The sequence below is a fragment of the Opisthorchis viverrini genome (assembly GCF_000715545.1).
Source record: "Opisthorchis viverrini unplaced genomic scaffold opera_v5_13, whole genome shotgun sequence".
Classification (NCBI taxonomy): Eukaryota; Metazoa; Platyhelminthes; class Trematoda; order Opisthorchiida; family Opisthorchiidae; genus Opisthorchis; species Opisthorchis viverrini.
Genome location: NW_008751669.1, coordinates 2,191,648 through 2,214,969, shown reverse-complemented (window position 1 = coordinate 2,214,969; position 23,322 = coordinate 2,191,648). Strand labels below are relative to the sequence as shown.

The 23,322-nt window shown below is 38.7% G+C and overlaps 1 protein-coding gene across 1 annotated transcript in view; it reads right to left on the bottom strand.

Moving 5' to 3' along the window:
- Window positions 1–9,926: 9,926 nt before the first annotated feature.
- T265_01248 (hypothetical protein) overlaps window positions 9,927–23,322 on the bottom strand; it is a gene marked incomplete at both ends in the record, with an annotated part of 83,546 nt that continues 70,150 nt past the window's right edge. Inside the window, 4 exons of the mRNA XM_009165233.1 lie at window positions 9,927–10,951; window positions 14,587–14,638; window positions 20,440–20,599; window positions 23,000–23,115. Coding sequence (XP_009163497.1) covers window positions 10,596–10,951; window positions 14,587–14,638; window positions 20,440–20,599; window positions 23,000–23,115 — 684 coding nt within the window. The remainder of the gene's footprint in view (window positions 10,952–14,586; window positions 14,639–20,439; window positions 20,600–22,999; window positions 23,116–23,322) is intronic.

Here is a 23,322-nt window from a genome sequence, read left to right as displayed (position 1 = left end):
AACCCAAGCTGCTGAGAGTGTCTGTTCACCTGATAAAATTAAAGCCAGTACCATGAATCACTGGGTAGCGACAGGACAAAATTTGGGTGTTTAAATTGCAAACGAGGAAAAAACTTCTTACGAGTGATCAATAACTGAGAAATTTAAAGCAAATATTACGGTATATGAAACTGGAAACTCTGTAGTAGATAGTTTGCGCAAGTGAAGTTTAACGGTCTTAATAGCTGGCACAACCGCACCTTCAAAAGCAACATAAAATTACAGTAAGCGCCCAAGCTTAGGGTACGTGAGTCAGGATATCTAGTAAACTGTACCAATGTACCAAAAGACAGCACCATTAATTCTCTTAGCACAATAGGTAGAGCAAACTATGATTGCCTTGGTAAGAAAATGATTTAATGGTCAACGTAAGGAAACAAGAAACAATCGCCTTTTGTATTTCAAACTCAACAATATAAGAAGGCAAAATCGTTAACTTCTTACATTGAAGCAACTTTTCTGATAGTATATAGCATTGCTCTGACACCATAGTATAGTAGTGACCTAAAAATCTGCGAGAACATTTCAAAAAGCATTGCGAAAACCAGAACACAAACCGTGGTGAACAATTTTTCTCCTGGAAGTTAGTGACAGTGTGGTACATAAAAATAATAACTGGTACCATGATGTCGCAGTACGCATGATTGATGATCACCAATATTTGTCCATGAACATTTTAAAGGACACGATTTCAACTGGAGAATTCAACCAAAGAGGAGAACAAAAAGGAAGAATACCCGAAGCAGTACTAGTGAATCACTCACCCGATATATCACTGCACAAGCATTGTCCCAATCTGTTTCCATCTTATAGCAGAGAAATTTAAACGGCTCAAAGTAAGATTTCACTGAGGGCTCACATCTACCGAATTATGATTGTATGGGAAATGGCCGTGTGGAAAATGGACACTCACTTTGAATAAGGGGATGACTGTTATCCAGCTTCGACAGCCCTTAAGCCAAGAGCTGCGTAGCATACCGCATAAGTTCAACAAATACCAAAGTCGTTCACATTTGCTCTAGGTTCTTTGCGGTGGTCAGATAGTTTGTTGTCTGCTCGCTACTTGGGTTTGTTTAACAGGTGACTGTTATAAGCTCACTCGATAAATTTCCCTTCAACTCAGCGTGATTTCTTCATCCGAAATGCAGTGGTCAGCAGCATGGGTGACGAAATAAAACAACGAGGTGATTGTCAACAAAACGGTAATTTTTTTGCCTCCTATAAGAGCTTATTCACAGTCACCGTCCAAGATGCCTTCACTCACCATCAACACGCGATAGATCAACAAAGTCTGTTTCTGGTTACGGATATCAACCAGGGACCACCAAGATCGTGGCAGTCAAATCAGTCAGCCCATCAAACGCAAATTCGAATCATTATTCGTTCCATCCATACTAAAGGGTAAACTTTTCAAAGTGCAAGGTCACTAAGTGATGGGGAGATTTCAACCCAATGACACCGACAATAGTGCTTTAGACAAAGTAACCGTAAATGATATTTAAAAGCGTAAACAGCGAGGGTGCTTTCTCTAGGGTGCTGAAACGGAAATCAGGATGTGATTCACTGTCGAATCCGAAGGAATGATCTGTTTTAAACCCCAAATATTCAGAGGCATTTTTATAGAGTTAATCTAATCATCAAAGGAACCGAATAAAAATCTCTGTCTTACCCGTTACTTGCTACATGACTTTGCACGAGAACAAAGTCAGAACAGTAAACATCGGTTTTTCATTCTGAACCTTTGGTGTTGAACGTGCGCCTAAAAAGTCCTGGGTGTTATTTTCACTGCTCAAAAAATGGCGAGCGTCTTCTGCAAAATCATCAAATGCTATAAATCATCTTTTGTAAAGTCATTCTAAAATATATAGTGGTTCAATGATGGGATCAGTTAACAACCACCTGCTATTAAAGGTAGCAGTTCGCCTTGGTTAACAATTTGGTCGATTGATCCCATACTAAAGAATTTCATTTTTCTAAAAGACAAATACTAACTCGCTAGGATGTGAAGCAAAAGTGAGTTTGGCTTCTTGTAATTTCATGATTGCTAGTTTCATTCCAGAAAGACCACACGTAAGCATGTGATTGTGAAGCCCAGTTATTATTGTGAACGGTTTGCATGGACTGAGGAGAACGTGGAAAGAACTGTGTTACATTTTTACGCATAGTACGCCGTTCTGGTGTGAGGCGGACTGAACAATTTCGTCAGTCCTTTGCAAACTAGGCGCAAATCAGTGCGCAATTTGTTAAATTCCGGATGGTCACTCAGCGACATTCTTGGACAATACTCACTGGCGCACTTTGAACCTATTGGCTATTTGTTTAGTTTGCAGTTGTTTGGTACGGGATGATTGCACAAAGTTTTGTTTGGACCAAAGGACAAGCTACGAATGTTGGACAAAACGAAAACGTTTCTGTTGTTCTTAAGGTTGCCTCACAATGGATTCTTAGTGGCTTAAAATCCATTTGTGGAAGCAAGCATATAGATAGGCTTCTTTCCAGAGAAATATTTTAAGTGAGTTTAATAATAATATGATTATCATTTTGGAGCTCTCACCTCCGTCTGTTATAAAGGCTCTACAACTTCGCTCATAAAAGATTTCCTGATAGTTTCTTAGGCTGAAGCTTCAAAAGGCGTGATGATTGTCTAGTTTACTATCAGATATATACAATAGATTAGAGCCCGCTGGAATATACATTCCGAAAAGAGCAAGATGCTGTTACACTTATCAGCATAACGCATCTTTTGCATCTAGATAGTGGTTCAAACTTGACTGGTACCGTTTTTCGCACTATGAGGCAGTACAGAAGGATACAATCAGATTAATCATATCAGGTGCAGCCAGCTTACTCCATCTTTGAGCCTGATCCCGTTATCAAGGACTCGATGCGTTGTAGAGTTCATTATGTTTTGTCCATGGTATTGATTATGTGCATAAAAATCGGTGTTATTATATGCTTGCTGAAAAACAAAAGACTACAGTGGACAAAAACACTGAGAGGCAAATATACGGCTGAATGGCCTACGAATGTGAGTTGATAATGACATGAGTCAGCAAGGCAACAAAACTGTATATGAAATGTAAAGATCAGCTTTGAAAATAAAGCTTAATGTGTTGTTCTCACTCCGGTATATCATCCTTGTGTAAAACATTTAAACGTCTTTTTTCCCGTGAATCAGGATCACCTTTGGATTCAATATAGGCTTTAAAAGAACGCAGAACAGTAGAGCTTATCAGCCAGTAAATTTTTTTAATAATTAAACCACCCTGACAGCACGCACCCCTTCAAATACTGTTATCATGATTTATTCTTTTTTCCAGGTTTAGTCCTACCAGCTCTAAGATAAACATCTGTTTTGCTTTTGTACTCTGGCTCTCTAGCTTCCGAAGTTTTTTTGAACATGACCATCTGCCACTATTCACTCTCACGTTTTGCGCAAGTTTGTCTCATTTCTTCCCCCTACACCAGGCTTGATTTAGTTTATTTCTAGTTTGCAAACCCTAGGTCTTTAAACTTTGACAGATGCTGCAACAGTGGCCTTGCAACTGGCCCTCATATCATTTTTGGTCACTACATTGGTGAAATTTCTCAGCCGAACAATGATGTGATTGAAAATATATTTTTTTCTATAATGGGCAGTGATTATCCAACTATCATCGAAGTGCGTGTTAGTTTGTGAAACTCGATAAGTTTCTCTTTTTATTGCCCACTGTGTGATGTTTAGTTCTTCTATCTTTATTTTGGTTTATGCATAATGAAACTTAGCGATACAAAATCGGTTCATGTTTACCCCATTTCAAATCTAATGAAACCTGTTAAAAACCTCGTTTGCACACTCTGTTACTCGCGTAATTCAAAAGGTGGTAGTTTCGTGAGCTTACAGTACAGTACTGGTCTGGTTCGCGGTTCCTCGAAAAAACAGAATTTCAATGAGTGTGCAATACGCTCATCAAGAGCCTTTGTTTTGACGATCCAGATTTATAGTATCTTCACGGAGTATATACCACGTGTGCCTTTATGCCAACCAGTATTCTACACAAACAACCTCGACAGTCTCAGGAAATTTGTTAACATTTTTATCAAATAAAACTTAGTCCGATTGAGCTGATACACTCTTCTTTAATGTCAGTGAATTTGTCGGCACTCTTTTGTTCTCCAAGTTGTTACTAGTGCAAAAGTCTGCTGAAAGCTCATTCTGAATTTCCGTAGTATATAACGTATCATTTTTGCATTTTTCAGTTTAATGAACATGTCAGTTGTAATTTTAATTTCGCGGCAAATTAGGATTAATGCCAAATAGCATAATCTATTTTAAAATCAGGCCACAAAATACATAAAGTAAACGAAAAGAATTGTAAATAAATGCTGAATAGCAAGAATGTTCCCAGGACTGAATTCAGCATTCAGAGTTGGATGAATCCGGATTCGCGTTGGATATTGAAATAGCAACATCAGCCTCAAAAACGTATTTGCTTATGTGTCTGTTTCAATTGGACATATGTACCAGTTGCTTCATTAGCTTACCAGGTTGGATTTTCTGAGAGAAAAAGGTGGATCGTTTTGACGGACAAACCATATGGACAATTCACAATTTTGCGTACATAGCACTTAAAATGGAGTCAATATGCGGACGAATATAAGATGATAGTGTCATGCGTATCTGCGACAATCTGAGGTGCTAAATGATTCACTGCACTCGTATAACTTTTACGGGGACATGTGTCTAAACCTGTTTTGGCTTGTGGCATTATTATGGTTTGGTCGTACCTGCTTATTCGTAACATTTGCATCTGTTTTGTTATGGTGTTCTGGTTTATGTAATATGGATAACCGTTTTCCCATGCTGAAACAAAAGAGTTATATTTCGTGCGTCGACCTCCATGATTTTGTAAAAATATATAATTTTTGTTCACTAAGTGAGCCAGTGTCTACAGTGTTTTGGGTACTGAGTTCATTGGAAGTACCTTAGTATTAGTCTCGAATATCGAGAGGCTTAAAAAGTATACGGACCACAATGGGCTTTGAAATTCTTTGTCAAGCTTGTTGAGTAAAAGAGGCCGGTAAATATATCATTTCGGACAACTGGTAGGAGGATATTACATCGAATTCACTACGCCCTTATAAGATCCGTTTACCCCGCAATAGCAGAAACTGAACTCATATCTAACGAAGCTTAATCAAATCTTAGAAGTGTTCAAAAGGGTTATCGTGCACCATTTACAGAGAAACGTAAGGACGTTGATAGATTTGCAATAAACAACAAAAGTCCAACTCCGCTGTGTATTGTGAAAGCCAGAAAGTCATTTGCGACCACAAAAATACTCGAGGTCATTCTCCATCTAACTGATATAATCACAAATTCAGGCAATCGCTGAAAAGCCTGTATAAGCACTCAAATTTTGAGCACCCTTTCAAAAATTGTTTGTTAAAACTCTTCCCAGCTTTCTCCCAAGCCTTTGGAAATTGATTTATGTGGGGGATATGGTTAATGCAGTACAATTTAGCATGCATTTTGCGCTACTTGTAAATGCCATTTTTAGTTACTAACTTTCTGTGTGTATATTCTGGAAGCGTGCATAAATGCTTCACTAATTTTGGGAGCTGGATTGGTCCTTTGTGTGCTGACTCAATGTGATCACTCGGGGTAAACTTCAAGCTAGACCCGGGGGGATCAAGCATCAAGCAGCTATCAGAGTGCCAACGGATGAGAATGTGAAAGATTCGGAAGTTTTTATGATCAAAGAGGTTGTACTAAAAGACCAGTCCTCAGCCTGCAGAATTGCAGACTAAAGTCACACAGTGGGTTTTGGGAAGAGTCACTACTACTAGAAAAGATAGTCACAAAACGACTTCTCCACACACACTAATGAGCCTGATGTCAACATGATGAAGCAAGTGGGTGATGTCCAAACATGATGTGGTTGATCTAACTGAATTCCTGGCTTATTCCAATTGGGATGGGGCGGACTGTGAACGCATCTAATACGATCGGCCAGTTTAACTTGCAAGCACCGAAACAACTATTCAAGTTGAAATTTCTCTTGCTACTATTGATTTTACTCCATTCCTTTCATCAGATGTTTACATCAGACAGAACGTAGCCATGACTGCAATTTGCTTTGCCAGTGTAGAAAAGCTGTTGATATCAGGTATACAAATACGAATTTTATGAATCCACCAACCACCCAAAATTGATGGGTAATTTGATGAACAATTTTTTCTCAGGACTTGTTACTGAGCTAAAGAAATGTCATCACAAAATCACTGACTATTTGGTTTGTTATTAAAACACACGTAAGTTGCAGTGACTCGTTATGTCGTAGCCATTTGAAAAGTGACAAGGTAGCAAACTGCACATTGATTCCTGTTAGGGAATTCCCATCAAGAGATTACGACTTCAGAAATTTGTGCGGCAAATTCTAATGCTTAAATTCGCCAATGCAGACTGTCCAGAGTGTAAAATTAGCCCAAAGTTGTTTGGGTATCTCGGTATTGTGTAAAGTTTGACGTAGCAGATTCGTGTGCTTTCCTTACCTTCTCACTTTCTTTGAACAAATCACCAGTGAGATCCGTTACAGTCTTGCTATGAACACAGAGCAAAGTGCGATGCAAAAATCAGTTCCACAATCTCATAGTAGACGATGTTTCGTGCTATCATGATGCTAGTAATTTATTCAGTAATCTCACAAGCAAAATAAATAATGCAATTTGTTAGGATTTAGATATATATGCTTCCTTCAGTCCCGGGCGCCACTAAACATTACTGATGGTTTTTCTTTTCGTGTAGGACTAGCAATTCCTCCTATGTGCATAGTTAACGATCTCGCAAGGTTGAGGCACACGACTTGTGAGAAACGTGATGATTATGAGCCAACCCAGCAGGCATGTCGAATTTCCGTATCTTTTGAAAGTGATGAGAAAGTCACTTCCTCTATTTACATTGAGTCAACTTTTGTCTACAAAAATTAACTTCTCAGTATGATTGATGTACCAAAATGGTTTGTAACCCACACTATTTAGTTGGGTAGTGAGTACCATAAATTTTGTTATAATACTTTGATTGTATGATCGGTTTTTAAATTTTTGCTTAATCAAATTTCTTGCGGAAAAGGTAACAGTATTAGAAATGCTTTTGAGGCTGCTGCGGAAGCGAACAATCGTGGTTCTATTGGCGGAAATTATTTCCTAATTTTGGCCAATTCATGTGGTGCGGAATAGCAATAAATGAGTGCATCACGTCTTATATTGGTGCGTGTACTCTTTCATCCGTTCTCTTGTCAGAGTAAAATAGACAGCCAGTCTACACAACTAGAAGGCTATACACAATACGCCCGTCACGCGATTTAATTAATTCTGCAAAGCACTATTTGCTGTGGGGTTGTTCAATAGTATGATTGGAGAACATATCAAAAAAGCACGATAAATGCCAGTCGTTTGCAGTATAATTTCATGACAAGTTAACCGGTGTAAGACGCTGACATAAGAATGCTAGGCTGACAGAAACCATGTAATGTGCTTATGAACGTCAATCTCGCACTTGATGCAGAGTTGTATGTGACCACTCTACTCAAGCACAAATTGCATTGTGAGGCTTAGACTAGGCATGATAAGTTAGAACATTTAAAATCTGAGTAGGGTACCAATATTTGAAGACAAAGACCAAAAATCATACAATTAACTTGGCTTTGCACATCACACCGACAGCTTACTGGATGAAATCATTCAACCTAAGTGTGAGGAATACACTTACTTGACGAACTATAAATCAAAGTCTTACAAAGTGAGGTATTTTTTTACACATTTGCACTCATCCAGTCTCATAACTGTGCATGGAATTCAGCTTATATTTCAGAGCATTCGCAGTAGATTTGTAGCGACTTTTTTCAGGTTGACTACAGAATCAAAATTAAGACTGTGCACATTGCTAAGTGAGCAAAACAACAAGAATCGGTTCGCAATTTTATAAAAAACAAGCCAATACACCGGCCCTATTTGTAGTGTACTTATACATATTTATTGCTATCATCGGATCGAACCACAGGCTTAGAACGTTCCCTTGACACTCGTCGCCGTCCACCGTTTTTTGCACTAGGAATTCATAAGATAGATATCCTCACAAGGTATTTTCTGATCTTTTAGACTTTTAAACCCTTTGTAGACAAAACACACCATCACGACAAACCAGATGGTCTGACCCCTGACGGACTTATTTCCTAGTTCGGCTGTTGCAGGGAGATTATTCTTAGGATTACCGGTGGCTAAATATTATGTTTCATCTCCATTCAATGAACTATCATCAGAACCTCGATGAAGGATCGACATTGAAAAATGTTGCTGCTTTCGTGATCTCTCATAATCGATACAGGTTGAGGTAGTAAAATAACTAAAAATGGGTGAAACGTGGAAGTAAAACTAGCATAAACTACAGCATAAGCTTCAAAGTACGAAGGCTGTTCACTTCTCACTATTGGTATGTAGGTAGTCACCGGGCACTATATTTGAAAATCCTTTTTGGAGTTGTTCACAGGACTTGTGTCGGCTAAGTGAGGAACCACTGCGACAGTGATAAGATTCTTTAATTCGGGTGTCAACCGTAAGTATTATGCTTCTTCATACTCTTGCATCACTGCCGCATCATGCGCGGCATGTATTTTTCTATGTAAAATCAGGTGAAAAAATAGACTGTCCTGATTTTAGCCTGGACCGGCAGCTTTCTTTGAGTGTTAGGACATCAATTTAGTAAACCGCCTCTAATTGTTTAGCCCAGACAGCCAGGCATTGGTTACTCACTTGGATGGTGCAGGTCATGTGATTAATTTTTAAAAAAATCTTCCCAAAATCTGTACATAATCCATATCCACCTACCTAGATCCACTTAATAATAAGGACCGGCCACCTTTAAGACAATCGAGATTCGCCCATGCAAGTCTGTGCACTCAGAAAACGACCATACACGTACTGATCCTTTCATGGTCATCTGTCGTGACGACTATCGACGCTGGTCATTCCTTCGTGACACAAACCATTCCCATGCGTTTACCGCAGTTTCCAATTCACCATGTTTCGCACCTATGAATCGCTCGCTTCTGGTCGTATGGTCCCTTGATCTGTATCGACCAGAAGTGGCGATATTAAATCTATTACTATGCAACACATCGCGTTTAGAAACTTTCAGTGACCCTTAGTGTGAGTCGGAAATTACTCTACTTAGAGCTGCACGCCTTATCTTGAAGCTGCAAATAACTCAGAAAGAGCAGTTTGCACATGCAAGTACCCCTCAACACGTCGGTAATTTGTGCTGGCGACTTGATATACCGTCTTTTGGATGATTCTCACAGCATACTCGTCGGATGATTCGGATTATTTCTCACAAATAACGTAGAACCCGCCCTGAATGAAACGCCGAATATATGTCGGAAGCGCTTTGTTAGGTTTCTTAAGTAGGCCTGAAGACGATCTCAAAGAAATCCACTATTGTGTACATGATAATCAGAACTGATAAGTTCAGCTGTTCTAGCGCCTGTGCACACTACCTTAATGCCACGTTATGTCTACAGTCTAGTTACCGATTAAACTAGAACAACAAAATAACTACTTTTTCCGTACTTGTTAGCATTTGTTAAGCTCGTTTAGCCAGTCTTTTAACGCGCCATTTTGAACAGTCTAGCCATGAAAACGTTACTTCCAATAAAAATGTACAAGAGTTCTATCTCTAACTTTACACAGTGGTCGTTCTTACGTCATTTATGCACCTGACGACCCGCCCATGACAACAGAATTGTGCATTTGTTGAAACATATCATTGAATTGTCAAGAAATTCCATCATATAACCCTTAGATAAATCAATCAAATACTAGAAATGACCTTATTGTGTCTTTATTTTGCGCATCAAAGAAACTAAGATGAATAGTTTGCTTTGTTCACCCGTAGAAATAGCAAAGCATTTAAGAAATTCACAGCAGCAACGGTGGATTATCCAAATCCAGGCTCGAGGCCTGCTAAGGTCGCTACAACCAAACCGTAGCCCTCTCTTAAGACGTTTTAGCTTTACGACATGAAACAGGCCACAGAAAGGATTCCGAAAATGAATAAGAGATTAAAAATATTTAATCGGAAGTGAAAAAGTCATGGCAACTTTTCGATGAACACACCACAAGAAAATGTTGATAGGATCGCAATACACAGTGAATGAACGGGATTGACTACTAAGTTAACACGTTAACAAAACAGGTCAGCGAATTTGATTGATGATGAAGAATACACTAACTCTAGTCTAGGAGCAATGTGAGGATAGACATTATTCAGAAGCAATTAAATAACAGCTCTTATCTTCATCAAAACAGAAGATATATAGTGACATACAAGGGTAACTGCGGGGTTATTCCAACATCAGGAATATCACGTGGAGTAAGGTTAAACGTTGAGTTCTCACAAACAGTTTGTTCATTCAACCGAAATATGTCCACAAGAGATGCAAGCTTCGCTCTTTCATGATAATTATCTGTCAGCATAGTGAAGGGTCTTCAAAATCCTGAACATTTTGGCTTTTTTAGAGCTAGTGTTGCGAATGTTCAACGGACGGTCTTCTGTGTGAATCCATTGATGGATTTCTGGGACAGCATGATGGTGGTATTGCTCGGCCAGTAATCAGAGCTCCCGGTCCTCGAGGTAAGTCTAGTTCAGCCATCGAAAGTTGTCGCGAAAAGTACCGAGGGGGCAAACGTTTTGGGGAAGTTTCGCTTCCATCCGACTGTTTCCGGCAGATATCCCCTGAACATGTTAAATGATCAGTAGTCAAATCCAAGTTCTTGAGTTCTTCGCATGTTCTCTTCTCGGGAGAGCCAGTCCAAGAGAGCCTCCCAGCAGCACCATCACCGGACATTTTTCTTGGAGCGGATTTCACAAAGGTTACTTTTGAAGAAAATCATAAAACAGATGGGGGGGTCTTAAATAGTCAATGTACCGTGCTTATCAGCTGGTATGAGAAATCGGTAGTTGAAATGATTTCTCCAGTAATTTTTAGACGTTGTGAACAACGTTTCTGACCAACATTCCCGGGGCATTCATACCACCAAGCAAGAAAGAAAATAGCTTCCAATGACGTGACATACAAAGCTCGTGAGTGTTTATTTGGAATACCTAACGACTGAAGTTTGTCATGCATATATATATATATATATATATATATATATAAACTCCGTATAGACTAACACCGGCAATCGAGAGACTGGTACAGAGGATTCATAATCAGACTACAAAATAAGACTGGTAATACATAAAACACAACTAGTAATAAAGCCTCCCACAATACAACGCTTTCTGTCCTTTTTGGTGTTCAAATGTGACAAGTTTCACTTTAAATGAATCGTACGGTCGAGTTGTCAGTATTATAATGACAGATCGGGGTAACGCCTAATAATCTCAAATGACTCAGAGTGTAACGAGCTTTGTGTATGTGGATAGAAGAATCTCCAATTTATAGCAAGTCATTCATAAATACGCACCATAGCATTCAATGATCCATTGCAATTCATTTGGAGAAATTTTTCTTAAAACTCGACCAAAAAATCGTTGTTCCGCAAAAGGTATTTGTTTACTGTCCCAGCGAACGAATTCAAGGCACCAATGTGTATGGGTTTGTTATCGTTAATTTTATATCGTTCTGTTCCGCTCTCTGTGAGGCGGATGTTTGTTAGCCCCACGATTCGAAAAAAAAATAAAACCTACCCACAGCTTACGCTTTCGTAACGGATCAAGCTCAAAATTGTGGAATGATTTTTTCTAAAGCTACAGGAGACTTCATCCCGGTGGGATTAAAATATTGCACGTTTTTTGTGTCCTTCACGTCTCAGAGAGATAGGCTAGTCACATTTTCCTTAACGTTTCCTCAAATCTTTCAAGTGACCAATGGGCGGAAAAGTCACAGGAAGTTGAGATTCTGAGGGATTTAGTTCAAAAATGGAGAAGACTGACGTGTCACATTTGACGAAACTTTGACAAGTGCAAGTTTCACCGTCGAACCTCAGCAATGTATTTCGGCCCTATATATAGTCTAACAGTTTGACGCAACTAAACAAAACACCACTGATTCATAAAAAAATGGTTGCAAGTGTAATGGGACAATGCAGTAATCCAGTGTAAAGGCTCCGATGTGTCTCCAATGGGTTATAACACAATGCGCGGTGATTTTTTACTGATTGGTTACGAGAACCGTAACGTAGATGCAATTTTTATTTGGATTTCAGTATTTTAGCACGCAATACGTATAAAATAAACCGAAATTTTTGTAATCACTTCTCAATCGACTTCAGAAGAAAAGTCTGATTGTGAAAACCCGTACTCTGGAATGTAAATCAGAACTTCAAATGGCAGTAGAAACTTAGGCGATACGTAAGATGTCTAGATAAGCCGTCTTGTAGAGGACCTGGTATTTTTCAAATAATCTGTGCCTCACTGTCCACGATTTACTTGGTGCAGTTAAACAAGCAAACTCAATCTGCCGATATATAGTGGATTCTTCCATAATCCAGAGGCTAGTACCAAAAATCAAACGTTTCTGATTTCTTTCCACCCACTTGCTGCAACCCGCGCTTACCCAATAACTGTAGTTTTCAGCCACCGATTTGCTCCCGAGAAATTCACCAGCTGCTGCAGATTGGCATGCAGTATGCTACAGCCCGAGAAATGTTTTTAATTGCCGAACAATTGCAATTACAACTGCACTTCCAACTTCCCTGACAAAGTGCGATGGATGAAAGAATGACTCTCATGAGTCTGTACGTTAGTTATTGAATTCTCCCGCCTGACCACTTCACGTAATCGCTTCTTCAGGCGATCGAAATAGCCAAGCTCGTTGCGGCATTATATAGGTTGCGCCACTGTTGATCTGGCATAGGTATACGCATGCAGCAAGTAAAAAAGACTAGTGGAAACTACAGGACAGAAATAATTAAGTTATAAGGTGGTCTCAAGATTGATCAATGTCAATGTATATCCGAAGGTAGTGGGACTTAGATTTTTTAGTTCAAACAGTTTATGCAAGGATCGACTGAGCTACATCCCGCTGTTGTGAATTAATTAGTTCCAAGAAAAGGAATTATCATTTCCGTATCTCAGGTTGCCACTTGTGCTCATACTCAGCATAGTGAATCTATCAAATCTTGCTTGTACTCTTCAAAGGTTTTGAAGCAGCTCTCTGCCTTATTTAGTGGCATCTGAAAAACTTCTGACATGGCTAGAATTTCGCGAGTTAAATTCGGTTATTTTTTATCTTACCGAGAGTGACAAATGGTCTCCAATCTTTTCTATGGCAATTCGTTTCCAATTCCCACCCCTGGTGTCATCTAATCCAATTTAGCATGCACTTCAGAACATTGTAGCTTTGTCGTTTCCAGAAGAGCTTGATCAGAAAACATGGTCTACTATGCTTCTTCGCTAAACGCACTTCATAAAGGCCGGTTTTCTCATTTTGTGCGATATTGAAGACGTTAAAGTACACTGTTTTACCGGGACGTATTTTCCCCGGATTGCTCTTTATTTGCTATAGGCATTTATTAGATTAACGTGGTTCTGGACTTTCTCCTGAACACCTACACTATTTGCAAGGCTAGTTATATGTCAACTTCCAGAATATATTACTGTTTCTTTTTGTCGATGACTTGCGACAGTCTTCCTTATTTCCCCCTATGTAATTCTAACGTATGCGGTTGATTCTGCATTTTCATTAACATTATACACGCAGAAGAATTTTGAAAAATGGGCAGGCGTAAAGCCACTCAATCAGTGATAATGCATTAATTTGCCGGAACGGTTGGAGATGAATCTAACTTGAGTCCAAGGAGTGTCTGTTAAATGAGTCCGAGCTTTCTGCGTAAAAGTAAAAATGGATTAGTATCTATTAAAACTAGCTTATTTTTTACCCAACAAGATGCTTTCAATCTGAGGAGCATCCATCAGATTAGTAGCATTGTCCAAAATATATCTCTAAATTTGCATGCTATCTTAGGGGAAAGAGGATAAGCGTCATCATGACTGGAACATCATTCTTTGTAGACGATACAAATAACCTCTAGGGACCTTCTTTGGGTCAATCACTCGCCCTGGTTGGGCCCAATAAGGATTACGAGGATAAGGATTACGGGGATATTAATCCCGTTGCTCTAAATGTGGCTCACTAACTTTACGCATCATCGTGTGAAGCGTTTACACATGAGGAAGATAGCTATTTGAAGTAAAAGACATCTGGCATGCGCAGGTTTTTTTCAGCTGGATACTAACGATCAAGCGGCCATGAGTCTCCCTTGAACCGTATTTTCATGGTTCTCTTATTAATGTGTACAAACTTTCTTCTGAAACTTGCAATTTGGAACTTTGTGGTCTCACAGGTAACTAGTTCATCGCGTTACCAAAAAAATGAAAATGAAGCATACTTGTGATGATTCTATAAAACAGACTATGAAACACAAGTCCAAGAGTGCAATCCTACCAGTATTACAACGAGAGCTACCTGATGCGCATATTATGTCTAAATACACACTAGTACTTACCGATTCCTAGTCCTTGAAGAAAGTAGAGCGCAGTTTCGGCCACTTTGTCCGACTTGAGATTTTGATTGGCGGGAGGAAGGAAGCCAAATTGGTGAAATGACATTTTTGAATGGCGTATTCGACAATCAGGATAAGTGCACACCAAAACTTTCTCCGAGGCATCAATGTACTTACGTGGAATCTTGCAAAGCTGGTCTAAATGTCAAATTCTCTCACCGATACTTCTCAGGTATCCCAGAAATAACTGATTACAAACTGTTTTTCACTCAAACATTCCGATGGAACGACCCAACTGTCACGTAAATGTTTGTGATACTGAAGAACTTAACATAGGTTTGCGATATTCTTTGCGATTGTTTTCAAAACCTATGATCAAAAATCACAGCACATGGCCCAAAACATGGTTTTAACTGCTGTAATTGAAACCATCAGATAGTAGTCCATTTTTTCAAAAAACGCCGTCGAATTAGTCTTCGAATAAGCCACCATACTAGATGGGAAAGAAATTAACTTTGATTATCCCAGCTTAATTCATGTGTTCTGCATGTACGCTATTCAAGCCCTGGTAACGCATTTCAATGCATATCGCAGTTGCACTCTCGATATACATTGCTGATAACAGTTGAAAAAAGAGTGGAAAATTCCCCAGTTATGTGTCTAAGAGGGCAGAAGCTCCAGGATGATAGGTAGGCTGTTCAGATACGTATGACGTCAACATAAACCCTACAAACCTACCTACGACACATTGTGTTTTGTAAGCTTCAATTTTTTCACTCATTTATTCCCTAGACATCCATTATTTGCCCTGGTTAAAATCACAAAAGTAGTTATCATATGTTAATGGATCCCAACACTGATGGAGAAGTTCATTTATGGGTAGGGTAGGCCCGGTTGCCGACATATATTACCAGAGTTGGTGGAACTCACATGTAACCTTTTACATGCACAGGTGTCGTGTTATTTTTTGTAATGAAGTAACAAGGCCTGGCCATTCCGAAGTGAAGATCATGCGGTCACTGTTACTTCACATTCCAGCAAATACGTTTGCTAAAATCATCGGTCGACGCAAGAATCTTGCAGTCTGAGAGATAGCGCTTTACATATAGTGAAGGCGGCCAAATGTGTCCGATCGGTGGTTTTTAATTGATATGTGGTCAGCTTCACAAGGCCTAATTGATTTAAACTTCTCTTCCTGTCTGGGTGATTCATAAACCGATTTAAAGATTTAAGAAACATGCACAGTAGTTTTTGTGGAATCTGCATGTGTAGTTTAGTCAAGAGAAAAGGCTAACGGGATAAAAACAGAATCGTAATTAACAAAATCGGATCAAGTGTTTTAGATAACATTTGTGTTTGCCCAGGACTTGCTTACGAAGAGGAAAAATTCTGAGAGTATCTACGATTTAATGTATCAGAACCCTACTTAGGGCATTTTCACAAAACTGGATGTGCTTCAACGTTTGGCGTCTTAAAAATTCGCATCCGTTAGCATCATTCAAGCTACCTTCAACTTTAAATTATATAAACAAGAAATCACACACTGAGTGGTGGATTTAACTTTTCGCATTAGTATTTGTTTAGATTATATGACCTTTAATATAGAATCAACACTCTTTTATTTTGAGAGTCTTTCTAGCTATAATGATGTGTTTATACCCAGAGACTAGATGGTTAATTCACTTGACGCACATAAATTCAAAATGATACAAATATGGATAAAATACTTATTTCTAGGTAGTCATGTTGCACAGTAAATCGTGTGTTTTCTATTTTGGGTTTATTCAGTCTCAACGCTGCCCGGGAGAGGGCATGCGGATTTTCTACGATTGAAAATATGTCCCCAGCTAGAGAATGGCTAGTTTGCACAGACCAACGTATTAAATACCATGTACAAAACAGCTTAAAAATATTTTTGATAGACAAATGTCCAAAAAGAACTCTCCTATGTCAAACAACCCACTTCACTTTAATTACCACCCAACTGTGGAAGGAATGTAACTTCTAAGCCACTTGTTACAGCCTTGTTAACGTACAGAACCTCCACAAATTTTGCCGTATCTAGTGGTGAAAGCGGACCTAGAATTTCGTAAAGTTGAGGGTGTAGTATTTTTTACCGTCTTGTAAGCCTTCTTCTGTGAAGTTTGTGAGTCACTAAAAACAAAAATATTCTACAGTGAATGAATTTTTCAATGCCACACTGGTAAAATAATTAATTTGCTCTAGATTGCTTAATAAAAAACTCATCGAACATGAAGCAAAATACTCAAATTCAGGTCAAAACCAAATGAAAAGCAAGAACAGTCGAATCACAAAGACGTGATGGCAAGTATGCTGACAATATATGCGATTAGAATCATTATATTCATTAATCTCAATGATACACAGTTCCATATTCATATGCAAACAATATCTGCAAACGTTCCAGTCCACGGACGCTTACCTGTTATATAAATGGGCCAAGCAGTGTTTCCAACTCGTTTAGATGTAAAACAACTCAAATGAACAAGTTCTTTGCCATCCAGGCTTTTAAGTTCCTCACTGCGCATTAGTTAGCTTAATGCAGCAAGAGCTATGGTCAACAGATCACCAACAAGCAAACCGTCGATTTGGAAACTTATCAACATTTTTGAAAAATTCCTTGTGCGTTTTTATTGTGAAATCAAAAAATATGTTCGAGATACTTTTCTGTTCCCTTAAGAGTAGGGCAGCTCATACAACAGCAGTATACAGGTTCAGTGGCAATGTTACGAGCTAAACCTAGAGGGGAAACACCCAATTAACAAAGAACAGCTTCTGGCTAGATCGGGTTTACACTGAGTAAAAATTTACAAATATTGCCACCGTAAAAAGTAAACAATGTTTTCTACATCTATTTACCGCCTGTTTTGTTTGCACTGTGTTGACTTTGGATTTGTGTGTAGCAATTAGTTTTGTATGAAATCACTGAAGACTTAGTGGCCTTTTGGCTGTTTTTTATCGAAAGTTGAAACCGTCAACACCACGTTGTGTTGTTCGCAATTAAGATTTCTGTTGCAAACGTCGACTCTTCATTCACATTTTCTTACTCTTTTTCAGGCTCAGTAGTGACGCGGACCAGCTAAGATGAAACTATCCTTGGTTTTCAAAATGCATAATGTTTTCACTTACTATAGAGTCCAAAAACTGTTAACCATCCAGATATTCTGACGGTTTGATCCCCGAGCTTAAGCTCAGCTCCAAAATAATCTTTGGAATCGAGCAGCTGGTGACAGGAATGAGTAGTCTGTGGCATTGTTACACCGCCAGCTTAGATATACTTCATTAGGGAACCTGCATTACTTTAACTGGCGGAAGCTTGTATATCCGTGATGAGTACACTATTATTATTATGTGGCGTAACGTAAAGTTCATTTGTGGTTTAGTACTAAACCTAAAAGCTCAACATTTTTAAAGTTCAAATAAAATACCCGAAATATCTTATTTCCGTTATCAAATGTGGGATTAAACGAGAGCACAAACATTTGATAGATTTGAGGATGATGGCTGTAGAAAATCGGCTGGTATGTTCGCTCCTAGCCACTCTTTGAACGATAAACAGTTTTGGTGCTGCCATGCCAGCGTAATACACCTCACGCGGTTGAACCTCCGAATTTCACTCATAACGTTTAAAACCTGATCTTCCCTCTTCAGTATATAGCCGCTCAGAAAGGTTCATGCTCTCCGGTATCTTGACTCGGCGGCATGTGACACTTTAATGCATATTCGAAATATTTGACCTACCTTTTGCACTATATTACATCAGCGTACTAAGCTCATCCGTGGTTCACAAAGCAATCATAGCTATACTTAAACCTGTGCTGAAAGTGTCATTCGGACTTGCCGGTTGGTGCTTGTAATGTGCGTTGTGTTTGATCATAAATAAATCTGCTTCCTGTCGGAGTGAAATATTTCTTGTCGAACTTTTAAGACGCATTCTGTCGGCAAACTTATTTTATCATGCTTCTACCAAATGAATTTTCTGACAACCGCCTGAAAGCACATGGATTTAGCACCGCACTCATGCCCGTAAAAGGCGTTTGTGTCCTTCAACCATTCATAAGCGTCACGACTCAAACTAATTTTCAAGTGAACTTATTCAGTGCATCTGAATTTTTGTGAATTTTGTTTCTGTTCTAAAAGAGCAAAGATCAAAATTAAAACTAGATGCGTATTTTGGCTCCAACTCAAGCCCCATGTTCCAATTTTCGCATGATCGAAGTACTGTAGTAGTACGTGCATATATCACGATAACAATTACTGTGTAAACTTGCAAGCAATTTTATTACCTGTTGTCTTGTTAAGTTGTACGTATAATTTAATTATGTTGTGAAAGTAAAATAATTAAAATCGCATGTTTTACTCTTTTAGACGACACTTTGAGATATCAAACGACGTAACTTCTGATTGTGTCAGAAGAGCTAAAATAAGGTAAAATATTATAAAACGTTGAAGATATTTTAGCTTCCCCATTTTGACCTTGAGGCAAACCTCGTTTGGCATATGTCAGACCACTGCATAAAAACGTGCCAAATTCTGAAACGCTATTGAGGTAAATTTCACGATGATTTGCACCATAATCTGCTTTTAGCTTTCATAAGCCCTATGAAAACCAATGTCTGTAATATACCCTTAATTCTAATTATCCAAACACACACCCAGCTGAACCTAATGTCACAAGGAAGTAGTGAAGTACAACTGAGCAAGGCGCAAGTGTACATGTTTGTTAAATTCCATTTCTCTCAGCTTGAATGATTACCGAATGTGACCAGGCAACTCGTGAATCTGAATAGCCAGGATTTTGCAAACGTTTACCTTTGATGACATGACAGTTTGCATATATCGTTTGAACAACATTTGGCATCTGCTACTCTAATTTTCTGTCGCGTAATCTACAACTCTTTACTCTGAACTACAGAGATATGAGGCCTAAGAATACAAACCACATACACCACCGTCCTCTAAACTCGCGCCAAACTTAGCAAGTGATTGCATTTCATCAATATTAACTAGAAGTACATAGCTAAAAAAAACTTGATATAATCGAGAACCAAATGTTTGTAATTGAACCGCGTAAACTTGACTGTTGCCATAGGTGAAATGTTAACAGCGATCCCAATCACGTGAAGTGTTTCGGATAAAATTAGGCGAATTTTAAGACAAATGACATTCTGGCATCTGGCTATCATTCAAATTAAGTGCTACTTAGAAAATTCCTCTTGTATGAAGGGAGTAAGCGACTGAACAAATTAAATTAAAGCATAATACTTACAATATTTTCTATGCAAATTACTGAATCTACTTGTTCTTTGCTTGTCTCATTCAGGTTACGTATGTCCATACTCACGCACATTTACTTCATTATCACCGTCTGCAAATTCCGATCATGCCCACGGACAAGTGCTTCAACAGTAAAACTGGCAATAGTAAACGTGCTTTCTCACGCTTACAACATCGCGCCAGAAAAGCGAATCAAGGAGAATTAAAAAACCGATATGTTGCGCAATCCCGGAAGCTGTTTGCTTTGATCTGGACTGCAAGGCGCTAGGAACATGGTTACTGCTGCACCAGTCCCAAACTGCAAAAAAACTTTCTCACGCGTATAAGATATTCCATGATTATTCACACACTACATGCGAGTTCCATGCAGATCTATGCAAAAAATCCATGCAAAAAGTTCTGCTTGAACTAAAAGTGAATTCAATTTTGGAGAAGTATTTTTCTGTCAGCTTAATTGCCTGTTTTGCACACTGTTTTGAGACCACTGAATCGGCATGTGAGAAAGTTAGTAAGCTGCATTGCGTGTGTTGCCACATACATCTGAATGGTGTAACTAACCCGATCAACCAAAGGACTTAACGAGTCCTCGATCTCGACCATCTCCACAGTTGTCCTTGAGTGACCACCAGTTTTGTGAATCTTGTTCATAGTTTCATACATGTGTCGTACGCCGGAGCGATGGTCTGATTTTGTTCCCGTAATGAGCAGCACTGGGCACCTGGAATCAGAGATAAGAAGTGCGCTGAACAGCATGGAAAACATATAAGTTCACGATGAACGTTCACAAGAGCATTCGCTACCCAGAGTCACAATTTTGACAGATTCATGCAGTAACGATCGTTGGATAAAGCAATTTCGTCTATATGACTATCTTTGTGTACTGTAGCTTACCATTCTTTCATACACCGCAATAAAACAACCTAAAACTAAGTTAAAACCCTTGATTGAATGCTAAGTGAGATACTTTCGCGTGAATTAAATAAAAAGTGGTTAAATCATCGCCACAAAAACTGATCTAGTCTACTTACTTTAAATTGTGGATTGTGTCCGCCAAACTAGTTCGGCTGAAATAATCAATGAAATTTATCAGAATCACATTATCCCGTTCGAAAATTTTTGAAGACACTCAACTCACCTTGGCTGAACGAAAGCACGAATGTCAACCCAGAGTACATCAAAGACAATGCGAAATTTTCTCAGAAGTAAACGTTTCAGAATTTCTGACAGTAAATTCTATGAAAATCTTTCTAGAGTTCACACCAGCACCGGAGAGATATAAAACTTAAATTATCTGCAAGAGCTCACTTTTTTATTTTCTAGGATGAACATTACACGGTAGCCAAAACCATGGGGTGTTTCAAATGAATCAGTTTTTATTAAATCATCTCCGGTTGTCCTCCTTGTGCGGACATTCTCACGTGAACTGCGCGGAAAGTGGCAAATTCTTGATTTAATGATAACAAGCGAGTTATTAAATTAATTCAAACAATTTCGGAGGGCACTTCAATAGGTTCACCTGAAGAATAGTTGGAATATTCACAGTAGATACTGTTGGTTATAATTAGACAACTGGTGTTACACAGGTTCACTACTAAAACTTATGTGATCACATATTTTGCCTCACTGATCTGTCTCAAACAGTCTACTAAATCTGATTACCGTGCGCTCTAACCCCTTAAGCAGCATTCTATGCACCCGAGAAAGCGCTTGCTACCATAAGCTAGCTTTTACTTCTTAAACGATTTATCCGACGTCCAGTATGTTTCGGGATGCACTAAATATATTACTGGAAAATAATTCCAGTGAATGTGCAAATACTAACCTCTGACTTGGCACTATATGCTGGCGGTTTTTCGGCTATAATAAATTATTTTTCTTATAACTGGTTACGTTATTCTACTGCAGGAAAAAGCGAAGCGTCTACAGTGCGAAGACTCTACACCTAAATTGGACTACCGGACTGTGGTGGCCTCAGTAAGATTGGAGTGAACTGTGAAAATAACGGGTGTTTACTTTTATAGGAAATAGCACAGACTTATTAAAAACCTGTGTTTCTTGAGGTGCAATAGATACGGCTAAAATAGAAACTTGCTATATTATGTGCGGTGACATTTAAAGCAACCTTTTCTCTTTAATCGAATGCAGTAATTTTGTTTCAACAATCTAGACCAAGTCAATAAGACAAACGCGATATTGTTTCTATAAAATCAGCGCGCCTGTTCAGTGACAATCAGTAATTCGTTTTGTCGATAAGACTTTCACTGTGTAAACCACTTGCCAAAACCGTTTCATTCCGAAGAGTCGGTTGAAAGGGATCTCTGGATTTCAGCCATTGGTGAATAGATACCTCTGCAGAACTTTAGGAAGATTTTTTACAATGCTCACACTTACATTGTTCTCTCTTACCATTTTTGAACGTAGAAGGAAAATAAAAACGGAATACCACCGTTGACGAATGCGATCATTGAGTAAGATTTTTGGTTGTATGTGGTTGCCAATTTTTTGTATGAACCGTTCTCGTTCTATTTTGGGAGATGATTCACATCAATAAAACGTGCATATTTTGTCTGTTGTGAATGTGCATCCTGGTGTGGTCATCTTGCTTTCTAGGACCAGTGGTAACCCGACTACATCGTTTCTTTGACTTCCGGAAATCAAATTCAGATATGGCAAGGGCTGTGCACTCCTGATGAGCGCTAATAATATAGCAAAATGGGTCCGGTGCTTTCCACATTTTTCGGAGTGGACTCACGAGAATAATTGCACCAGAAAAGATGGAGGTGTTTCCCCACAAGATTAGAGTAAATGCATCTATCATGTTCCGTTTTGTAATGTGTAAATTAAAAGCTTGATGGAAATCTTCCTTGAGCCACATGGTGGTCTGAACCTTTTCTATACTATTGTAGTGTTGCTGCTAAGCTTATATGATAGTGTGCAAACAACGCAAGAGTGAAAGCATGCTTGTGAAGAATTTTTGTGAAATCTTTTTATGTGTTGTGTATTAAGCGAAAACTTTTGTAATCCAAAAATAGACATCTAACTATAAACAGAATATACTCAAATTACTTGTGCCAGAGAAATCAAATTTTATCAATAGATTTCCCGAGGCTTGACTTACTGCGCATATGAATATGTCAAGTAGTTTAAATTTTTGGCGTTCACCTTGGTGTTCAGGTTTTCCTTGTATTGTAAAAATACGGATTTTAGTGGCTCCATAAGATTTGAGTCCGAAACCTGAAGCGGGTGAAAAGAAATATTTATACACACGTTTGCTCATCTAGTAGAAAAATCGTTTACATCATTTCGTTAGCTTTTAGGGATTTTTACCTTTTTGAACTACACATTATTTTGGCTTACATTTTGCATTGCTCACAATAGTTTACAATGCAACGGGGCACAAAATGAAAGATAATTATTTGATAAGCAAATTAAAGCATGACT